Source organism: Plectropomus leopardus, chromosome 12 (genome assembly GCF_026936395.1).
Source record: "Plectropomus leopardus strain MGB_pleo_1.0 chromosome 12, ASM2693639v1, whole genome shotgun sequence".
NCBI lineage: Eukaryota > Metazoa > Chordata > Actinopteri > Perciformes > Serranidae > Plectropomus > Plectropomus leopardus.
In genome coordinates, this window is record NC_142187.1 from 27,379,686 (window position 1) to 27,399,412 (window position 19,727).

General features: G+C 37.7%; 1 protein-coding gene across 3 annotated transcripts in view; it reads right to left on the bottom strand.

Moving 5' to 3' along the window:
• Positions 1–19,727, bottom strand: part of pde1cb (phosphodiesterase 1C, calmodulin-dependent b) — a 123,927-nt gene that overhangs the window by 88,573 nt on the left and 15,627 nt on the right. For all 3 annotated transcript variants that reach the window (XM_088085684.1, XM_088085683.1, XM_088085685.1), the window contains 2 exons: positions 7,374–7,424; positions 5,834–5,999 (listed from right to left, as the gene is read on the bottom strand). In XM_088085684.1, the coding sequence (XP_087941810.1) occupies positions 5,834–5,999; positions 7,374–7,424 (217 nt within the window). The remainder of the gene's footprint in view (positions 1–5,833; positions 6,000–7,373; positions 7,425–19,727) is intronic.

Consider the following 19,727-nt stretch of genomic DNA (forward strand, 5'->3'; position numbering starts at 1 on the left):
AGGTTTGGCATAGTTACAATTTTAATTTTGTTTCCTGTTTTTGAAACACTTGTACTCTTAAAGTATAAAACAAAGTGTATAAAAGCCCAATGCAGAAATGTGTTGCGCCATGTGGCAGACAGCAGTGATACAGCTCTTTAACATCATAACTGTGAGGCCACGCTTCAATCATTTTGATGAATAGCTCTGCCATTTGCCCATGTGCTTCCAGTCACACTGGCCAGTGGAGGCTCATTAGCCGGCTAGTGAGGCTAGTGATGGAGGTTGTAGCTGCACAGGGGATGTCAGCGGGGATCTCTGAACCTGCGGGTCAGCCTCCAAAACTGTGGCCTGCCATGATGGAGACAGCCGCCTTAATCAACTGTAAAGTTCACAGTGGCACACAGCATCCAATTAACCAGCAGATAAATCACACAGCTGACCACAGAAGAGTGTCTGAGTTTCAGCTGCATGTGTGCATGGCTGTGAATTTAACCCTCTGAAATCTGAGCAAATTGGCTTGACTTCTTTGCGAAAAGAAAGCAACAAAAGACAGCAATGACCCAAAAATTAGCAAGAGTTAGTAAAATAGTAATAATAATAATAATAATAATAATTGACCTGAAAAAAAGTGCTCAAATTCTAATATTTCTGTAACATAATTTAAAAAGGTGATTATAATAATTATAAGAATTGTTTGTTTGTTTATTTTTTGTTTTTGTTTTTTATCCTCAGATCACGTCCATCTGAAAGCAGGACAAGAAAAGTGATGTTGGTCCAGGTTTAAAAGGGTTACATGCAACTGTGAGGATGCTGGTCACTGAAAGTCTATTTGTGTGATAGCTGTGATGCTGCAGGTCTGTTTGAGACGACAAAAGGACAAATTACTGGAAGACGCACAATTTTTGTGGACATATGGTCAGTGAATACCTTATTTCAAAAGGGCTATTTTGTCCTCAAAATGCACTGAAATGTAGCTACATATAACAACATATTTATAACAAGATATTTTTGTCACTAGTTAGTATCTGGTAAACTTCTAGTCACCTTCACAATCTTACTGGTGCCAGTTTGTTGGACTTCAGCTCTCTATTTAGTAGCTATTTGTGTTGAACTTTATTTACAACAGACATTTTTGTTTCTGAGAGTAACTAGTCAAGCCTCAGTCCAAATGGAGTGAAAATTTAAACCAAACTTTCTGTAAAAGAATTTATGCCCATCGGGAGCAACTAGAAAAAGCAGTTGATGCCAATAATTCTCTGGTTGTGTGCTATTTAACCATAGTCGAAGATGAAGGTACAGTCAAACTCAAAAGTTTTTGTGTGGCAGTACATATCTTATCAATACATTGATGTCAAGTATCCATTTTTTAAAATTATTTAAATATTGATATTACAAGTACAAATTAAACTTGAGCATATTGCAACAGATTTAAAATGGAAATTGCATTGTATTGTATTGTAAGTATAATATGATATAATATATTATATAATATGATATGAATAATGATAATATAGTATCGTGGGTCGTCTGGTTTTTCCCACCCAAATGCATCTATCACTAGTTTTAACTTGTTAAGAGCTTTGCAATTACATTACTCCTTATTCTATGATCAATACATATGTTATTCTCTAAACGTGTTGATCTGTACTGTAAAATCCTAATAGAATGATTACTAATAACTAATACACCAGCAATTATTTCCTAATATAAACTTAATTTTCACAAATGAGTAATATCTTAACCTTCTCAAAAACCTTTAACTTCTACTTTTCTCTTGGGACCAGAATGCAAAGCTGCAATTTTAAATGAAAAGGAAAATCAATTAAACTGGTCAAACCGGATGACAACTGCTGACAGAAATGTTTGTTCAGATGCTCTATTCAAATTGTATGTTGATATCTACATGAGAACTGTTAAAATGTTTGTCAGGCAGAATGAAGACACTTTAAAAATCATGCTTTACCAGTTAATGGAAAATGTCAAGATGAAGTGAGTTACTGTTTAGTAGTTCTGTCACATATACATTGTAACTGGTTTTGGGAGGTGACGGGTGCACAAATCATATTAAGAAAGAAGTAAAACAATAGATTTACAACTTGCATCTATAGCAAAGCGAAGTTACCATAGCAACTACAAATAGCAGATTAAAGTTGAATCGTCACAATGCATAAACAACATAAGTACGCTACAAGTAGCAATTTATGAATGATTGTGGACTTTGGGGTAAACAATGACACAACAATATTGATACGCTATGCCATTGAAAAGAAATTGCTGGTTTCATGCTGTGCTTGAACACCCCATATAACCCATTCAGTAGCTTGAAAGTGCTCTAAAATGCATAAGGCACGCCTAATGAGCAGACACAACAGCATGACACCGACCGCACAGATGAGTCAGCCTGTGTTTATACACTAATGGCTCGATATTGTTCTCTGTCCTTCACTGTGTGACTAAGCAAGCACTCGAATGCATTGTAGGAGCGTCTGTAACCCTGAAACAATATCAACAGCTGCTGTGTATCAGCCATTCAGCTGATCTTTGGAAAAAAAATAAGTAAAAAGATAATCAAGTTGCTTTGTAAAGCGGAAAACTGCAGCCTACAAAGCACATAAATGAGCCATTAAGATACTTAGAGGGTAATAGACTGCAGAGCTTAATCAAAATACTGCAACAGTTAAAAAACAACAAAAAATGTTCAAAATGTCATCATATTCACCCACTGGCATCAGCTGACTTTTACCTTCATTCAACCCCAGTTAATGACAACTGTCCTTTAACTCACTCACTCCCATCCTGCCTGCTACACTTCACATGATACCTCTCTGTTCTCCAATAAAATCTAATTATCATCGCCTGGAGGATAACAGCCAGCTCTGGCCTCAGAGGTGACACGGTGGTTACATCATTTTATGGATTACTGCTAGTTCCTCAGCCATTTAATCACCTTGTGCCATATTCTTGCCATCTGTCACTCAGTTGTAGGTCCTTGCAGCTCCCCATGGGTTTGCCCTCTATTAACCACTGTTGACCTGGCTGAAGACTCCTCCTGACCTTAGTGGGATTTCCCAGACAAATACCCTTTTTCCATTACCACTGTTGGCGCAGAGTCAAACCATGCTGCGCCCATTTGTCTTTACATTTTCAACTAAAATGCACCAAGCCACACCCAACCATGCCAGAGATGGACCCCCTCTGGAGTGGGGCCAAAATTGTGCCCTCCAAGCAGGTAGTGGTCACGTCTCGCCAGACACAGCCAACATACCCCCCTTATCCCCCCTGCTGAAACAAGTGTGTGTTGCAAGAATCAACTCTCATCTGTCTGTGCAGGAGACCAGAGAGAAAGAGGTTTTAAAGTCCCTGTGCTCAGCTCTCAGTATTTTGGTAGTTACTAACTGAAACTCTGGGGTCTGGAGTTTAGTTTCTCTGGTGAGTCTCTGTTTGCTCATTAAATGTCAGCTTTTTTCCCCTGATTCATGTTAGATTTCAGCTGCACAGGAGTCGTGTTAAGTTACTGCTGATGAAAAAACAACATCTTTATTTTGATGCTTCACAATAAAAGCTTTTACATATCAAAATAACAATGGACTTTTATTTTACAGGGTTCCTACAGTTAGATGTAAGACTTTTTGAGACTTTTTTAATGCCCCTTGGAGTAAAGTTTAAGACCAAATTTCCATTAACCAATTTTGCCCAAATGTTCACTGTAACAAAAACATGACTTTTTTTGTCCAGTTATAAAGATGTTAAAAAATGTTGGAAAAATAACTCTTTTGGGGTGGAGCACATGGAAGACATTGAACATATTATATTATCATAAAGGTATCTGTTTCCTTTAGCAACAGAGGTGCTAAATATCTGGGATCTCTGACAAGTTTTCTGGACATTTTTTTGTGTTTCTCAATCTGCAGTAGAGATTCCACTGCTTATCTGAACATTTTTAAGACTTTTGAAATTTAAGTCAATTTAATACCAACTAAGGCTTTATTTTTTATCAATGAATTCAATGCCTTTAAAGACTTTTTAAGGATCAATGGAAACCCTGTTTTAGAGAATCTATAAGAAATTAAATGTTTTTCTACAACAGAAAAAGTCTACTTATACAACAGGGGGAAGACCACCGGCAGAAACAGCCACGGTAAGATAAACGCTTCAAACAACAAGCTCATCTTCAACAGGTAAAAGTCTTTTACCTGCCTGCTGTGGTGGAAAACACGTGGATCCACTCGCTGCTTTAAATGTCATTACTCAAGACCAGCAGTCATCAGTTAGAAACACACATTCAAACGAGAAGCCCTGTTATAATACGGACGCAAATCCCTGCCGCACTTGGCTGGAGTGCCAAGTCTAACCAAACCACGCCAAGCCAGCACACAAGCATGGAGAAAGCGCAGTAGATTCAAGGAAGAGGATGTCTGTCTGTCAAAGTGTGTGAATCATATCGGAGGGATGCTTCAAAACAAAAGAGGTGACCTAAGCTCTTTTCTGTTGGCTGATGTTTGTTGGTAAATCCCTAAAATCACCAGGTGCAACCACTATTTCACAAGTCCAGTGACTTCGATAAACAAGAAACTGGCGAGTAGGGTATTATTTAGTGCATTTTACTTTTATTTAAACCGTTAGTGCCGCTTAAATGAATCACTCCCTTGCAGGCCAAAAGACAAATGCAAATTGTTCAGCCTCAGCCAAAGATTTAGTAGCATTTGGCTTGTGCTTAGCATTTGTTTCCCACCCTGATTAAAGCTATAGCTATGTCCTCTTATACGATGAAATAAGTCTCTGTCTCCACAGACAAATGGACTGTTTCCTCTGTGGAAGGTGAGAGTGCTTTTAGCTGCCCTGTGCTGACTATGTTTTTCTTTAAAAATCTAAGCTGTAGCTTTTAAACGAAGGAACAGGCTGAGTCCAGTCAAGTGGAAAATCACTTTCTCCTTGTCACCACCCTACTCTAGAAAAAAGGGCCAGTGTTCTGGGGGAAGACTATGGCAGAGAACAACAGTGCTGTAATTTGAGATATCATGGAGAAGCACCAGAGAAGAAGCATTTGTTACTGCGCTTAGACTTTGCAGAGAAGTAGGGAAAGAAAATGAGACAATAGTTGAGTGGGATTTCCAGAATCTCATACTAAACACTCCATAAATTATAAATCTCTGAGAATGCTCGCTAGACAAACATGTTGGGGGGGGAAAAAGCGTCCTTCCAAATCGGCTTGCCGTTACTCCTTGTCTATTTTGCATACAATCAAAAGCTTGTTATCGCGCACAAGGCACATTTTTAGTATCCTCTTACAAATGCTCACATCTCACCACCTGCGGCATTTGTAACAGTCTCCGAAGCCATCAAGGTTAATTGGAATCAGGCGTTAAAAGACGTTCAATATTCTAAAAGTGACAACAAATTATGTTAATGGCGGTTTGAAGTCCTTGTTATCAAGGTGGAATCAATCTTGCCCACGTCCCTTGAGGTCAGCAGCCATACATAGCAATTAGCATCGTGTGTGTGTGTGTGTGTCTGTGTGTGTGTGTGTGTATCAAGAATGTTAAACGTCAAAAAGAAGATAATCCTCTTCATAGAAAGCGAGCACAGGGAACACTCCAAATCATGCCAACTTGGTAATAAAATTCACATTAATCAGAGTCCAAAAATACCAAATGCATCTACAATGCAGAATGACACCTGATAGCTTGTTTCTCCCTACATGCTGAAAGGAATATCGACTGTATGCAAATCATACTTGTGTAAGATAATGAGCTGGACATGGCTGTCAATGTCCCTCTGCAGCCTGACACAGGATTAAATCCATTATGGTTAACGAATAATAAAGAACTGCTTTTCGCTCTTTGTTGCAAACCTGATGGCTGTTTTCTCTGTGGCATCTGGTTCATCTGCTGCAGGAAGATCGTCGGCCAGAATCTCTTCAGGACTCCGTGGGTCATTCAGGGGGGCCTTCTGCTCTTTGCCTTTGATCCCCATCCCCGCCGTGATGGCGTTCCATAAAGCACTCTGGGACTTTGAGCCTGCAAAAAAAAAGAAGCCTCAGTAGTGTTACAGTTATTTTCTATAGTGCAGTAAATCAACCTGTCATCTGTTCACCTGTATTAATTTAAATACACCATGTAACAAAAATAATACTAATCTCCACTGAATGGCTTTCAGCATCTCCATGGAGTAAAACAATTGTTGTCCTTTGTAATGCTGCCCCCGTGTGGGCGTATGTTGTCAATGCTAGCTCTTTCAAAGCACTTATTACACAGTAGATAAGTACTTCTACTACAAGTAGTCGATTATTCATATAGAGGTTATAGCAAGAGATATTAATCTTTATCAGACAATAAATTAGTTTCAAATCAACTTCCCAAAGGTCTTATATATGAAAGTGGTTCGCAACTGCTCCAGCTACAGGGTTCAGATTTCTCCTTAGTCATTAGTTCAAGGTCCTCAGATAAATTACCACATACCAAATTTTATGTCACAAAATGTAAACAACACATTGCCTTAGAACAATATTTTTTACAAACTTTACATATCATTAAGTCACTTGCAGTTCATTCAGAATTTACCTACGACCCACTTTTGGAGTGTGACCCACCAGTTGGGAACCACTGATGTAAAGTACTTTATATGTGTCATATTTTTGTAAGCCATTTTAGTATAATAGAGAGCACCACCTGAAATAAACTGTTTAATTCATTAATAATGTTAATTAATATTAATATTAACCTAACCGGTGCCACTCAAGTACACATTCATATTCTATAAAAATGTCTGTACTGATGTGACATGTTAAACAGGTTCTGATGCTATTCAAGTTTACACAACAGTGTCTGTTTATTTTGAATAGTGTATAGTAGTGGACTGTGCTACAACAGGTAATATTATAAGAATATGTAGGAAAAAGATGTAGAGGACCTCACGAGGCAGATGGTAATTTTGGAAGGACTTTTTTTTCCCTAAAATAAAGCCTGTTCAAGTTTTTCTCTGCCTCGTGTGATTATTTTGGATATTTACAAAAAGGAACTGGAGCACAAGTGGCCTTGGAGCTGCGATATGTTAAAACAGCCATTATACTCTCTTTTTTCTTTACATTTGGGAGAAAATTGTTTCAAATTAGACAGAAAATTCTCAAAGAGAAAATGGGTTATGTGGGCGGACCTTTGTTAGTCACAGTGAAATTACTCCTGGAAAATGTTGGTATTGAGTTTTAAAATAGATCCTTTTCTGCTTGAATAACACCTTTATTTCAATGACCAAATGTCTCAGCAGCTAACATCTCATTGGCTCAGGGTAAAATGGCCCCTTGATACTTTGATCTGAAAGGTGTGATGAATTGAAATGAATGAATTTAGCGAAACGACTGATAATTCAGCGTGACTAATAAAGAGAAAACTTACGTGCAAAACTGGCCTGTGGTCTGCTGGAGCTCTCCCCTTCTTCATTTGCCACTAGAAGAAGAGAAATAAATGAAAAAGAATCAGATTATGCCAGAAAACCCAGTTTTATGTACCTGCGTATTTGAAACTCTGTCAAAATGTAAAATTCTGACTTTAAAATCAGCTTTTGTACACATATTTGATTTGTGTTGAATATTACAAATACTAAAAAATGCTTCTGATATCTGGAAATTTGCCATTTTCACATGTGCAATAATTTCAGTGGGAGTATTCACAGTTCATATTAGTCTTAATAACAAAGGTCAATCAATAATTTTAACGAGCCTCTCCACTTCCTGCCCTCACTGCCTTTGCCGTTTATTTCTTTTATATACAATTCTATGTCTACATTTGTTTGTACTTCATTGAGATTAAAAAGCGATGGTGAATGTTGTGCAAATGTGTAATACACACAGAGTCAGGAAGGTCATTTACTGTTCCATTAAACCTAAGAGCTGCTTTGTAGTGTGATTTAAGTGACAGTGAAAGCACTGTAATTGTTGCTGTTACTCTAGAGACCGATGCCCTGCTGGAGTGTCTGCCCACGAAACACTGCACACAGTATGTAGAGTTCACAGAGAATGGTGAAATGTACACACATCTAACAGAAGTGATGAGGAGAAAAGCAATCATTAGGTGGGTTTCCATTAACCCTCAAATTGCACAAACTGAAAATATGAATATAAAATACGCCTAATGGAAACACGTCAGTTTTGAAAAAAACTTTTATTGCAAAAAAGTTTTTATGCTTGCATGATGTGGTATTTCAGGTGATTTCAAAAAAGCCATATTTTCTAAAACTGCAATGGAAACACTTTTTTCATTTTTATAGGTCACATGATGCTGTGGCACTGGGTTTGTCTGAAGGGACTGGCTCCCTCAGGCATGATGCAGCAGGTGCTATAAGAGGTGTTATTGCATCACATAACTCTTCAAAAGATGAGCAGATGACGTGGAAGTTTTGAGTCTACAATTCCTCTGTGAAATTATGGACTAGCACCTCCCAGAAATCCCTCATTCATGGCCGCTCCCATGTATAAGGGGCTTGCCTTTCCGTTATCACTCATATAACACACCTACGTCGCCACTAAAATCTACATCATGACTCTGGTGGTATAGTATTATCGAGTTTCGGTACACAACCCTATACATGGAAGGTTTTTCTCATATTTTTGTCTGTATCCGCTTATTAAAAAAAATTGTTTATCCAAAAAAAAAAAGGAAAAATGGAAAAAAGGGACATAAAATGCACAAATATAATATCAAATTTGGATTATTATGTATTATATTGTACTTTTAATGCTTGGATTATTAAATTTGTGGAATAAAGATATACAATTGGCCTACTGATCACAATTAAGACCATAAAACCCTTGGGTGGCATTACATGCATTCAGCCTCTGAAAAGCTACAACTGAAAGGCTGTCGGCACGGCATTTACAGCATCAGAAATGTTCTTAATTTTCCTGTACGGCAAGAACTGACAATCTAGAAAGTTTCATTTACTTTGTTTTAGTTTACAGTACGGCAATTTCACCACTGCTAAAGTTCTTCTCTTCTTACAGTCTTTGTTTGGTGGCATCTCTCTGATTCTTGGGCACCAGACTATTTGCACACATTTGCAAATAATAAATGGACTTGCCCTTGTATAGTGCCTGTCTAGTCTTTCAACCACCCAAAGCATTTTTACACTACAGAGCAACATTCACCTATTCACACGCCGCTGTGGCCAAGGCTACCATACAAGGCGCCACCTGCTCACTCACACTGTGATAACACAGCCATAGGGAGCAATTTGGGTTTCAGTATCATGCCCACAGACTGGAGAAGCTGGGGATATAACCGTAGTTCTTCCAATTAGTGGATGACCAGCTCAACCTCCTGAGTCACAGCTGCTGTTATACAGTGTTTAGGGGGTGTTACTGTACCATTGCTAATAACAAACACAGGCCACGCACCTCCAATTTATAATCAAGTGGGATTTGGCATACCTGCATAAGAGATTTGGATGATTATGAAAGTTGACTTCTCTTTTTTTTTTTAATTCTAGTAACTACACTGAAAATCAAAATGTATTTTGATGTAATTGTGACACCACCTCACTACTAACACATTATACTCACTTAATTACTGGCATTAAAACTGGATTATGCAAACAAAATGTGAACATAATGATCAGTGGTACAGTGGGTCTGGATATATAATAGAAAATCAAATAAACAAAAAGCCATGACTGGACTTTTGTTGTTTTATATCGTTTATATACTGTGTATAACACTAAGAAAACACTAAGAAAATATATGAGAAATTTAACATAATTTTTCTATATGAGGCCAAACGTTTGTGTTTATGCTCCATAATCCACAGTGGTTATTGAGACTATAGTGCACAAAGATGCAGTTCCCATATTGTCCACTAGATGCTGGATGCATAAACTAAATAAAATACAGAAACTTCACTCCAACAACAGGAAAGGTAAATTGTGTCATGGTGGCAATTAATAAACAACAGTTAAAAATCATCATTAGGAGCAATGTTATAACTGAAAGATAAATGTGTTTGACAATTTTCCAATGTTAGATTTTGAAGTGTTTTTCAGTTATTTCTTTACCATATTAGCTACAGGTGTATTTACTGATATAATCATAAAGTCATCAGTAAAGCTCAAATAATATGCAAATGCTTAGATTTTACATATATTATTTATAAATATTTAATTGTATTTAATGACAATCTATTTATTTGAAAATTCAAATAATAAGGGAAGATTTTATGTGTTGCCCTTCTATTTTCCTGGACTGACAAGTGGGAGACTGATAAAACAAGAACTCCAAAGAGGTCACAGGTTTTCCAGTTTTAACAAGAAATTATTCTATGCGAAGGCTCTTCAGACTGGATAAGTTAATTATATTTCAGGGTCTCTCAGTGTAATTGGCTGTACTCACAAAACCCACATTCCCATCAAAGTAAATGAAGGTGACTTTGTGAAAAGGAAGTCATTCTACAGCAATAATGTAAAGGTAAAGACTGAGCAGCCCTTAATATAAAAAGCCTAACTTCACAATTTACTATCTGCAACTGATTACAACAACTCTTCTCACGAGCCAAGATAACGTGATGAAGCTCACATCATCACAGCTGTGGAAGCCACTTGTCTAGGCTCCAACACAGATTTATTGTTAAATTTACACTGAGGAACAGCTGCACAGGATGAGTAAAATTTTGTCAGGACTTTTGTAAGGTCTCCTAAGTTTCATTTTAAATAAACACCGCCTAACAGTTATACGCATCCATGCACCAGTCAAGTTACACTTACAGTTTACATCCATGTCTGTGAAAACATAGATGCTTCACACACATCCTCCCCGGGAAGCACAGAATATACAATCAGCACAGTTTCAAGGATCCAATTCAGGATCTGACCAAATCTCTCCTTTTGTGTTTCTGAGACATGGTGATGTATAAAGGCCCAGATACACCAAATTTACATCAGAGAACTAGCACCCTCACATTGCCATGTTAAGGCCACAAAGTGGAAAAGGAAAACACCACACCAACAGCCAACAAGCACATATGTTCTGTGCAGACAGCAGTCATCTGTGTAGTGTTTCAAAGCGAGAAATCAGAAGACTGCCGTGACTAGTTAGCCAGTTAGCACATTAACAACACAACAAAATACTGACAAAATAAAGCATATTTACTGCACGCCAGTGAATAACAACACAACCCATCAGGAAAGGTTTCTGTTCAGAGCTCAATGGTTAAAGAAAAGCACTTTTTGCGTCACATAACAATTTGGTTACAACCTTCCTCACTCAAGCTTTTTGTTTACATTCCTCCTTTCCGTTTCTCTTCTCATGCACCGAGCTGAACTGCCAATTAATATGCTGAATCGGTGGAAAAAAGCTCACAAGGGCCGTCCGATGGTACGTAATGCACTGTGGGAAGGAAGGCCGTGGACGCTCTCCGTTTCGGCTAAACATGGGCCGACTGTGAGCTTGGTGTGTCACAGCCCTAATGGCCATTATAATGTCACAGTAAAGTTGACTTTTGAATTTTGGGATATAAAATGTCATCACTTTATCATTATATTACCATTATATCATTACTAATAAACATTTTTGTGAAATTTTGTCATAAATTATTGAGTTATGGCCCAAACCATGTTTTGTTTAGTCACAGTGACCTTGACCTTTGACCACCAAAATCTAATCAGCGCATCACTGAGTCCAATTGGACGTTTATGTCAAAAATTGAAGAAATTACTTCAAGGCATTGTTTAGAAACATCATGTTCACCAGTATGGACGGACAGAGACACAACCAAAAAGCATAATGCCCGAGACATAAAAATAAGTGTAGCCCTAATATGATTACAGGAGTTTGATGGTTTCCTAGTTGGGGACAGAGAGAGCTGTCCTCGCTGAAGCACTCACCATCAGCCTGCCACAGTTGGACTAAATCCAGCACTGAAATAAACATCTGCATACTCAAAACTTAGCTCCACAACCTGTGGATGTTCAGGCTTATCCCAGATGGGTCATATGACGTTATTCTGGCCTTTGATGATCCAGAAAGTGGTTATCATGCCAATTTTGAGGATCGTAAGAAAGAAAATAACCCTCCACTTCATCCCAAAGATCCCTGACATAAAAGAGCATAAAAGAGCTGTCTGAGTCATAATTTCACATATCATTTTTAACTGGCACACCACAAACTCACAGTTGCCTTCAAATCATGACTAATTCATTTAATTATTTTGTTCTGTTTTGTTTGTTGTTTTCTAAGTCCTCTTTATTCCTAAAAACTCTGTGACAAAATGCCTTAATATTCTGCGATGATAATTACCATCATCTACACTCTTACACCCACCTTCAATTTGTGTCTGTATTTCTAGTTTTGTCCTTGTGATCTGGAGTCTATTGTGCTCCATGAGGAGATTGCATTTTCCCATTTGTGTTCGTGAATGAACCTTTGCAGGCAGCATAGGAGCAGATAAGGATGACCTTCAGTTTAGCACGAGGTTATTCTACAGTCCTTTTCTGTATCGTCTGCAGTTCTGCATTTATAATTTTAGTCTTACAGTGAACTTCTTATTGTATTAAATTGTGCTGTGGAAGTTGGCACTCTTCGTCGTGATAATGGGCAATCATGCAGAGGGAAGGCAAACTTTAATGTGAGACAAAAGACTTTAAAAAAAGGCCATTTGCAATATTAAAGATGCATGTGTGTGTTTGTAGACCTCATTAGGTCTCTCCCACTGGCAGAGAATATAGCCACTTCATCATCCTCCTGTGATGAATACAAGCAATATTGTTTCATTCAGGCTAATAACAATAATCAGATTGTCTACAGATATTCCATGTACAGTAAATTAAACAATCTGTAACTGCTGGAAGATGAGCAAGATTAGATGGCAAAGTTAATGTTCCAAGTTTTGACAAAGGCACCAATACTGGCAAAAATAAGTCATTTGTATTACTTTTTCTGTTGGCTCTGATAAGCTGCCAGTGCCTAAAGGGATGATTTCAAATTGTTTCGTTTGAGGCTCAGCTTTTTGAAAAGTATTTCACTGCTGAGAAGATGGTCTTTTCATAAAACTAGGCTGCAGTAGAAAGACACATACCTTTGAAACTGGTGCTACATGACCAGAAAAAACTGAGAAAAAGGACTGTGGACATTTGCTTTTGCTGAAGAGGTAGAAAACCTACAAGTACAAAAATGTACGGCACCGCACAGGACTAATAAACGCTCCTGCTGGTGGGTGACGTCATGCAAACTCGTCCGCTTGGCTCGGCAGCTGGTTGTTAACCACAAATCTGGTATTACAGCTAAACAGAAAGTCAAAACATGATTCCGGAAACATTTAAGGCGAGAAATATGCAACACAGGAACAGAATCTTTTGTTTCTGTGGTTTAGTTTATATTTGATCAGAGCTGCTTGCACTGTTTAACTCACTTTTTCAGCCTCCACTTTTACTGTGAAGGAGACAGTATGGCACCTACTTCCTGTTCATGAGCTCTCGCTGTTGCAGCTAAACACCGACACTAAAGAGTGTTTTTGAAAAAAATTGTGAGAGCTAGGCAGTGCAATAATATTATCTTGTTTTATATCTGATTAACACTGTTAGTTTTTCTATTGGATCAGAGTTTGGTCCAAGTGGATTTCTCTCTTAATCCATTTCTCTTTGTTTTTATGCTGGCAGCATGGGTAGCAAGCAGCGCAAAAATGCAGAAGTCAAACCTCTAGTTAAAGCAACAGCCCCAAAAGCCAGCAAAAGTTTTGCAGGAAGGGGAGCAGGTATATCTAAGAATGGGTTAGATAGAGGGAGTTTTACCACAGTTCAACTCACATTGTTATGATGCAGAGCTGGTTGAAAATCAGCCAAGTATCCCTTTGAGACTCTGTGAGAGGTAACATTGGTGCCAGAGTAGAGTTTGAACCACATATTTTGCTTTATTTAGCTTGCGTTAGGTCCATCAAGTAGGACATGTATAAATAACAAAACGCAACATAGTAGTCTACTGTATAAAACAAGTAAGTAAGTAAATGTTGAGTGAGCTGCACTTTATATAACTAGTGCTGTTAACTTTGATGTTGCCATGGACAGCATCTCTTCACACGACCTTCACGCACTTTCTCTGCTGCTGACCTGCCACGCATTTTCCAAAAGATCTGTCTGTTGTATGAGTTCACTTACATTTACATACATATCTCCACTGGAATAAAACAGGAAGCTCTTTTTTCAAATGGAAAATCTCTCAGTGAGTGCTAAACTGACAACATTTTTAACATTTACAGTGAATGAGCTTCAATCAGCGCAATCTCACTTAGATTTGATTAAACAAATTCTCGTTCTAAAACCAAAAACTTCTTTAGTTTTATCAACTCAGAGCTCAGGATTCATGGTTTGTTACACAGTCTGTTCCCCGCTGCAGGCAAAACCATTGAAAACAAACCAGCAACAGCTCCAAAAACATTAATTACATAGATTTAATTGTTGCGTAATAATAGTCTGTATGCTGAAGAGACACATCACAATTTTCATAACGAGTGTGAAAGATGGGGGCATTCAAGGTCTAACAAAAATATGCTGTTGGTTGGATTTTGGGAAATGTAGAATTGAGGACAACTACAAAATGTTTTAACACAGAAAAACAGCACCGTGTTCTCACCATGGAAACAGACATAAGTTTCTTTTACTGTGAATAAACTGTGTGTGAATGTGAACTTCACCACTGTGCCCACAGACATATGACTCTACGCCCTTCTGCTTCTGCTGTTTTTGCTCTGTGCTAAATGAGAGGGCATGAACAGGAGGAGCTGGCATTATAAACTTTGATGTAACTAAACGGTTTTTGGTTTAATATGCTCTTACTATTTCCTGCATGGTGCCGAATACAATGAATTCATTTCACATAAATCAGTTTTAAACTACAGTAATTAACAATCTAAACGTGTATTCAGTCTAATATTATGAGAAGAAGAGTGTGACACATTTTATTGTAGTTATAGTACAATGCATGTCAAAAATTCAGTGTGATATAATATCATTGGTTTTACTTTGGTACATTTGACACATTTTACTTTTTCATACACTGTGCTGACAATGACAGACAGATGGTGTGTGGTTGTGAAATCTGGACACCAGTGCACTTGATTAACAGACTGTATCTACTTGCTGTATGTATTAATTTTCATTATTGTTTTATTGGAGATTTTAATTTTAAGTGTTTGTTATAAGTATCCACGACTCCTGGAAAAGTAGTATTGACAGTGAGTGGATTATCCTGCTCAAATTAAATAAGTTCAATAAAATTAACTGTACATAAAAAATGCGGCACAGTTTGCAAAATAACAACTGATTGCTAATTGTGAGCTTTTTTTTTAGGTATACTGTGGAGGACAATAGTCTATCAGCAGGGTTTGTTTAATTTTTTTTCATGCAAGGTTATAGTGGTCAAATTTTAGGATAAAATATTGTAGTCAATCTCTGTTCAAAAGCATAGAAAGGATGTTGAAAAAAAAAATATATATATATAAACACAAATTTGTATTTCATTTTATAAACTTTAAAGTTAAACTTTAGAGCCTGGGTCTTCAACAGAGGGTTAGGGGGTCCTCAGTATTACTGCAGTGGGGTGGGTGCAACATTATCGCTTGACAGTTCAATTTAAGTTTCAATTTAAATGTTTTCTATTTAAATAAAAAAACATGACAACTCCTCCACTCCACTTGGCATGCCAGTTTTCTTGGCTTTGTCCTACAAAATCCAGGTCAAGGCAGAGGGTCATTGTTAACCTCATGAGCCACACCTGGGCCCAGTGTGGTTCATGACATAAAAGTGCACCACCTTCCAACAGACTCCAACAGACTCCCTCTTCCCTCGCCGACACAGCTGCTTTTGTTTTGGTGATTACTGACATTTCCACACACCCATGCACGTATACATGACACATTTATTCTGTTTGTTCATGTTTCACATTTATAAATATGCTTTTTTGGTTACCCATCATTGTAGCATCCTTTTAGCTGGGTTGTAATAAAAAATGAAATATATTATATATATTATAGTACACAACACTGATGACAGGCTACCTGTTACCCATGAACCCGTCAGCAATCATGTTAGCTGGCTAACACTAAGTCACTGTACAGCACCTGTCCATAACAGCGAGGCAAACTAGTTAACTAATAGTAACCTACTATTGAAACATACTGGCCAATATTATTATTTCAAGTGCATGGATGTTCTTATGGCTTTTCTTAAGTCCTGCATTTAAAATGTTACTTAAAAGTAAACAGTAATTAGTAATCAGTAGCATGTACTTGAGTTATTAAAAGTGCCCAATCTAGAAAAAACACCCAAAAATGTATTATTCAAAATAAATTACAACATTCAAAACAACTTACATGTTAACCAGAAATAATTGGCAAATGATTTTCTGTCAATCGGCTAAGTAGTTAACTGACTAATTGTTGCAGCTGTACTTGTATTAACTGTTGGCTATTTTATTTTATAACAAAACATCATATTTAATATACTTTTCTTATACTTATTATGCAAATATCTAAATTTGTAAAGTAACTAGTAAGTAAATATCTCAGATAAATGTAGTGGAGTAAAAAGTACAATATTTACCTCTGAAATATTGTGGAGTAAAAGTATAGGGGGCCATGAAAAGAACAGACTTAAGTTAAGTATAAGTACCTAAAATTCATACTACAGTAATTGAGTAAATGTACTTTGCATTCCAACAATGTGCATGACCCATGACAAGGTATGTTTATACATGTCACACATAGGCCCCCCTTTACATTACTGTAATATTTTACACAGTGGGTTGTCCCTCCTCTGTCCCACTTTTAGCTATACATATCAAGCCAGCATGGACAGTCTGTACTACAAGATATAAATAAAAACAGAAAAAGTTTTTCAGGAAATGCATTTGTTTACGCAAAATTCTGAAGTTGTGAAGGCTAATTTATAAGGCAATCAAGTTTTCTTCTGGAATTTTTGTTATGTTAAGAGACAAAATAAATTTCAGACAAATAAAGATCAGTGCCGTAAGAGAGAAAACAGCTTTTTAAGATCTTGAATAAGGATTGGACTGAGACAAGAGACAGGCTATCTTTCAGGAGCTTAATTGATGTTATATTGAGCTCAGTAATGTCTCGGAGACGTAGGCTGGACAATAGATCTTATTTTGAAGTTTCCTTTCCTCTGTGTAGTACCTTTGCTAAAAGTACAAAATACAACAACATCTAAACATTAAAAAACGGCAACTGTGTTTAAGTGTGAAAACTGTTATTTAAAAAAAGTAGAGAAAAACATGTACATACGTGATAAAAAAACAGCCTGAAACTGTAAAGAAGAGCTGAAACGTTAGGATGTGTTTTCTCCACATGAGCTTTGTAACATCAACAAAAACATAACAAAGCTAACAAGACTAAACTCCTCAGCTGGAGCTGCCAGCTACAGTTGAGACTTTGAGTTTAATAGAGGAGTGAACACAAGGTGTCCAGCCAGGCAATGAGCTACCAGCGCTTAGGAGTCACGCCTCAGAGGAGGTGATTGGCAAAATGCTGTGCAGACTGAATCCCAGGCCCAGTGAGCAATTGATTGTGACACTTGTGGGTTTCCATGACAACTGCCATGCTTGCAGGTGGTATGGCGGTGATATAGTACATGTAATCGAGGAAGGTTTTTAGAGGTAACAGGATGTGTTCAAGCGAGCGGAAAATCCAAAGTCTATTTTCTGTGGGATCATAAAATCTTTTAGGGCTAGGTATCTGGGAATTATTTGAGGGTGTCTCTCTTCCTGTTTTTGTGTCCTCGTGCTCTTGACACTGAAACTTTACCCCTACTATCAGTGCATTCAGATCTTCCAGATATGTTTTGGTGGGCTTTGTGTGCACCATAGACCAAATACTTCCTGTCACGTGTTACTCAATACCATCAGCACTGAGCTGGGGGCCCTCAGTTCAGCCAAGGTGAAATTGCATTATGAAGAAACCTGCATGCATCAAGTAGTAAGTAGGCAGTGAGCAGGCATTACTGAGAGGTCGATACTGGCTATCTTTGTTTACAATTGTATGATGACACCTTAAAGAAAGTCCACAAGCAGAATGTGTACAGTACAAGGTGTGCATGATGATCATAATATAAAAAAATAGCTGAGGGCCTCTCTGTGTGGAGTTTGCATGTTCCTGTGCTCGCGTGGGTTTTCTCCAGGTTCTCTGGCTTTCTCTAACAGTCGAAAGACATGTAGGTTAGAATAATTGGTGAATCTAAATTGCCTGTAGGTGTGAATGTGAGTGTGAATGGTTGTCTGTCTCCATGTGTCAGCCCTGTCATAGTCTGGCAGTCTGTCTAAGCTGTACCACGTCTCTTGCCCAATGTCAGCTGGGATCGCCTCCATCCCCCGACAACCCTGATCACGATATGTATATCACATTACAGATAATGAATAAATTAATGGATAATCACTAATAATTAATATACCTTTAAATGTTACACTGTTTTTCAACTGTGAGCATAAAGTTAGGTTGTCTAAAGTGTTTGGCGAACAGTGTGGGGCCTAAAGCAGTGTTAACACATTTTTGTTTTGCCTACTTGGGAGCATGAACAGTATAAAGTTATTGTGGTAAATAGTTACTTGTTTACTCAAGTTTACGCATTTATTTAGTCATGTTTCTGAGCACCTCACAAATCTAAGTACAACATTTATTTGTTCCTTTTAGCCTCGTATCCGTTTCCATCGACTCCAGAGGGAAATATCTGTCTATTTAGTCTGCAAATGCTTCACCATGTTCACTATTACATCATGCTCACTGCTGTTTGCCTAGGTGGGTTGCGTGGGTTTACCAGAGCGTGTTTGCTAAATACAGCTGCTAAAAAAAAAAAAAAAAAAAAGAAGCAGGTTCAGCGGTGACACTGAAACAATAAAGTTGCAGATTGTGCAACCAAAACAATGAGCTGAGAGATGCTAAAATGCTCTGTAAAGCTGAGGTGAAGAGCCAAAGTTACTTTGTTGGGTGATAACTCCCTCAGGATTTGCTGTTAACAAAAAAATACTGATTGGAGCAGGTTTACCACTTTCCACAACATGATGAAAAAGCCATAGTAACTATCCATGTATTGCCAACCCCACTGCATCCTCAGTTCAAGCTGTTCAATATTGAAGCTGACACATTTATCTGTGGGTTTAGACTTAAAAGCTTGTTGGATATTTCGTCCCAGAAATGTCACAGCAGGTGTTTACTGTCAGCTGGAGCAACACCCCTGTTGTGACAACACTGATTGGGGTGTGACAAAAAGTGCAGCAACAGTTTTCTGCCTTATATGATTAAGTGTTGTATATCCAAAGGCAAAATGTAGGTGTTCTTAGTTTTAACACTTTAAATTTCTCTGTGATTCAAAAAATGTTTTTTCTTTTGTAAACAGAGAGACCTTGTTGGTTAAAGTTTTAAGCAAACTTTTTGTTATACTACTTCACTACACAAACCAAACAGGACTGAGAAAGACAAACGCAGCACATTTTGTTGATCATCACACTTGTGACATTCGCTCTTCTGTGTACACAACAAAGCAGTCAAACAAAGTATAAAAACTACCAACAGATATCAGGACATGCTTTCTCTCAAGTCTCCAGTGCTCACTCACTCACTCTATTTTCAACACTGCTTCAATACTCCCTCCTATGAGAGTTTTCACAAGCGCTCCAAGAAAGAAAACAAGGCAAGTGCCACATAAGTTCATCAACACTCTGGTTGTCAAGACAATAGAATGAATTCCTGGTGACGTCAGCAGCA